The sequence below is a fragment of the Armigeres subalbatus genome, chromosome 3 (assembly GCF_024139115.2).
Source record: "Armigeres subalbatus isolate Guangzhou_Male chromosome 3, GZ_Asu_2, whole genome shotgun sequence".
Taxonomy (NCBI): Eukaryota; Metazoa; Arthropoda; class Insecta; order Diptera; family Culicidae; genus Armigeres; species Armigeres subalbatus.
In genome coordinates, this window is record NC_085141.1 from 1556379 (window position 1) to 1559700 (window position 3322).

Below are 3322 nucleotides of genomic sequence, written 5' to 3' on the forward strand. Positions count from 1 at the left end.
TCAAATGCTATCTACCTGGTTAATTATTCCAGCTTCCTTTTTCATGTCCTCTCCTAAATCGGCATTCAGGCGGTATCGTGCGTTCTTCCATCTCCGTGACGAATAACAAAATTCTGCAAAGTGATTCAGCTTGCCACAATTGTAACATTTCGCACGAAAAGCTTTACAATCTCTCGGACCGTGGACACTACCACACTTAGGGCAAGCTTGCCGCGCCGACTGTCTGTTGTCCCATGGTCGTTTCCGAGTACTAGTCTCACTTAAGCCGTTGCGTCCGTCCACATACTTGGCACGATCGTGATGGTCACTCCTGAAACTCTTTCTTCCCGTATGAATAGCGTTGACTGCTTTGACATTGGATACATCACGTTCCGGCTCATCGTTTATTTGACCTTGCTCATGCGTTACCTTTGATTCTACAGCTTCTGTTCTGATGTAGTCTAGATGTTTTCCGTGATTGACAATGCGTTCCAAATCATTTTCGAAGAAATCTGACATTTCGTACAACTTCTCAGAAATACCCGGAACAGATCGTCGCAGGAGAGCTTGTACAAATTCTTCCTCGCGTTGTTCCCGTCCAAAATCGCAAAACTTTGCTTGCGTCTCCAATCTAAGTACAAAATCAGGAAACGACTCCGATGATTTCATTCTTAGCTCTCTGAATTTCATACGTTCTTTCACAACATCGCATGATTGACTGAAGTATTTATCAAGTGCCTTGATCGTAGCCCGGTACACCTCTCTTGATGAATCTGGCACCGATTTTTGCTGCATCTCAATAATGCTCAGCAAGTAATCGCCGGCGAATATCTTTAACCCTGTTAGCTTTGTTTCTTCATCGACTGGTGGCTTGCAAGAGACTATACGCTCGAACTGATCGCGATATCGCATCCACTCCGCCTTTCTTTTATTAGTAGGCAGTGTTGGTAAAATCACTCATAAATCTCAATCAACGAGCGCTCCCGTGTGAATGAAATCGTCTGCGATTTTGAAGGAATGCATCACGCTTGAATTTTTCATGCTAAAACGCATCATCTCACTCATTTGCCAAAAATCATTTTGGCTCAAAAACGCATGTAAAATCAATTTGGGGGAAATTTATTGCTTATACATAAAAGAGTGTCTAATATTGTATGCGACAAACGTCATTTCACTGTTTTTAACGAAGGAGAACAAAAGAAAACCTGCGATGATTCAAATGGATGATTCAACTCATCCATGAGTTTTTAGGTGCTGAGTTGGGTGCGTTTCAACTCACGCTTGATTTGAATCATCCATGAGTTTTGAGATTTTGAGTTTTTACCAACACTGTTAGTAGGTAATGATCCATCAAATTGCCTCAATGGCCAAGAACCTGACAGCCATTCTGTTGTAGCCCTTGCGTAGCCCGTTCGCCCTATCATCGTATCTAGGCACTTTTGCCTGGTGGACTTCTGCATCTTCACCACCGCTAGGCAAAACGTCCGTTTCTTCCCAACAACCACTCATTTCTGTGGGATAAATATTACTTCATGTGTTATTTATACTATATTGATAATACACATTATTTTACTTCACCGTATCACCACAAAGGAGAACTTCTTCTGTATAGAAAATTATGCGCGTTGTTTCTAGCGTTCACAACCTCGTTTACTTTCAAAACGGATTTATCCTCTATTTTATTTTTCGATTTGAGAATTGAGATTTTCGAGCAGCTCAAATTAAATGTCATTCTACACGTTAAAAAAAGAATCATCAACTTTCCGTCAGCATTAGTTTGAACAGCGTTGCCAACTTTTTTCTTTTTTTTTTTTGTTTACTTGGCTTTGAGCTTAACTCAGCGCAAGATTTTTTTTTCTTGGCTTTGAGTTTTACCCAGCGCAAAAGATGTTTTTGTTTACTTGGCTTTGAGCTTAACTCAGCGCAAGATTTTTTTTTCTCTTTGGCTTTGGGCTTTACCCAGCGCAAAAGACGTTCTTGCTTACTTGGCTTTGAGCTTAACTCAGCGCAAGATTTTTTTTTTTTTTTTTTGGCTTTGGGCTTCACCCAGCGCAATAGACGTTTTTGTTTTCTTGGCTTTGAGCTTAACTCAGCGCAAGATTTTTTTTTTTTTTTTTTTTGGCTTTGGGTTTTACCCAGCGAAAAAGATGTTTTTGATTACTTGGCTTTGAGCTTAACTCAGCGCAAGATTTTTTTTTTCTCTTTGGCTTTGGGCTTTACCCAGCGCAAAAGACGTTCTTGCTTACTTGGCTTTGAGCTTAACTCAGCGCAAGATTTTTTTTTCCTTGGCTTTGGGCTTTACCCAGCGCAAAAGACGTTCTTGTTTACTTGGCTTTGAGCTTAACTCAGCGCAAGATTTTTTTTTTTTTTTTGTTTGGCTTTGGGCTTTACCCAGCGCAAAAAAACGTTCATGTTTACTTGGCTTTGAGCTTAACTCAGCGCAAGATTTTTTTTTTTTTTTGCTTTTCTGGCAACAGGTTTTTTCTAACAAGACATTGATTTTAATATTATTATTGTTTATTTTTTTTTTATTATTCTCTTTTCTACTTTCCTTTTTTTAAATGCATACTCTTCAGCTATTCCAACACAATGATATATACATGCTTCTCTATTCAAACACCCAAACTAACAGCTAGTGAGGTCGGAGAAGATAATTGGAGAAACCCGCTCCTTCCTGTGGGACACCCAAAATTAAAACCTTTAGATGCGTCCAACTGAAAACTCTTGCTCAAAACGCCACTGAACTCCTCACGTTCAAATGTGCGGCAAAAGAAAAAGAAATACGCTTTTAGGGAAATTCATCTATATACATATACAAGACGAGGCGTGTACTCATTCATCTCAATACACATCTCTTCCAAGAAATCCTTGAAATTCCATGATTCACTTTAACACCCCTCATCGATTCCAACTTACCAAATATAATAAACGAAATCCCGTTTTCAATTTGTTCGAATAGGCAGGATCGCCAATGTAACATCCATGTATTTCTCTATTTATAATTCTAGAGTGCTTTGAGAATAGGTCGTATGTGCAAAAGAGAGCCTCTCTTCGGTTCCATTCTCTTTCGATTATTACAAAGCTATGCACAATTTTACGTTGGATTTTTTGGCAGATATCTAAAGACAATAGCTTTGTCTAGCGTGCTAAAGTGAAAATGTTGCAGAAAATGCTAAACTTGCCGATCTATTAGCGAAAGAGAGCGTGAACAAAGAGAGTCTCTCTTTTGTACATACGACCTATTCTCAAAGCAATCTAGAATTACTCTTTATTCAAATACGTGAAAATGTCTTTCATTTCTTTATTTATCTTTTTACACACTAAATTGCCTATCCTCAAATAT

General features: G+C 38.8%; 1 protein-coding gene across 1 annotated transcript; it reads right to left on the bottom strand.

Moving 5' to 3' along the window:
* On the bottom strand, nucleotides 1–1916 carry LOC134221418 (uncharacterized). Its single transcript, XM_062700610.1, has 2 exons — nucleotides 1553–1916; nucleotides 1–1490 (listed from the first exon to the last, which is right to left on the bottom strand). The coding sequence occupies exon 2, from the start codon at nucleotides 889–891 to the stop codon at nucleotides 1–3; it is 891 nt and encodes a 296-aa protein (XP_062556594.1). The 5' UTR covers nucleotides 892–1490; nucleotides 1553–1916.
* Between the last annotated feature and the right edge of the window lie 1406 nt (nucleotides 1917–3322).

Excerpts from the sequence above, each read along its gene's own strand:
- LOC134221418 (XM_062700610.1), bottom strand. The coding sequence starts at position 891 with ATGCGATATCGCGATCAGTTCGAGCGTATAGTCTCTTGCAAGCCACCA.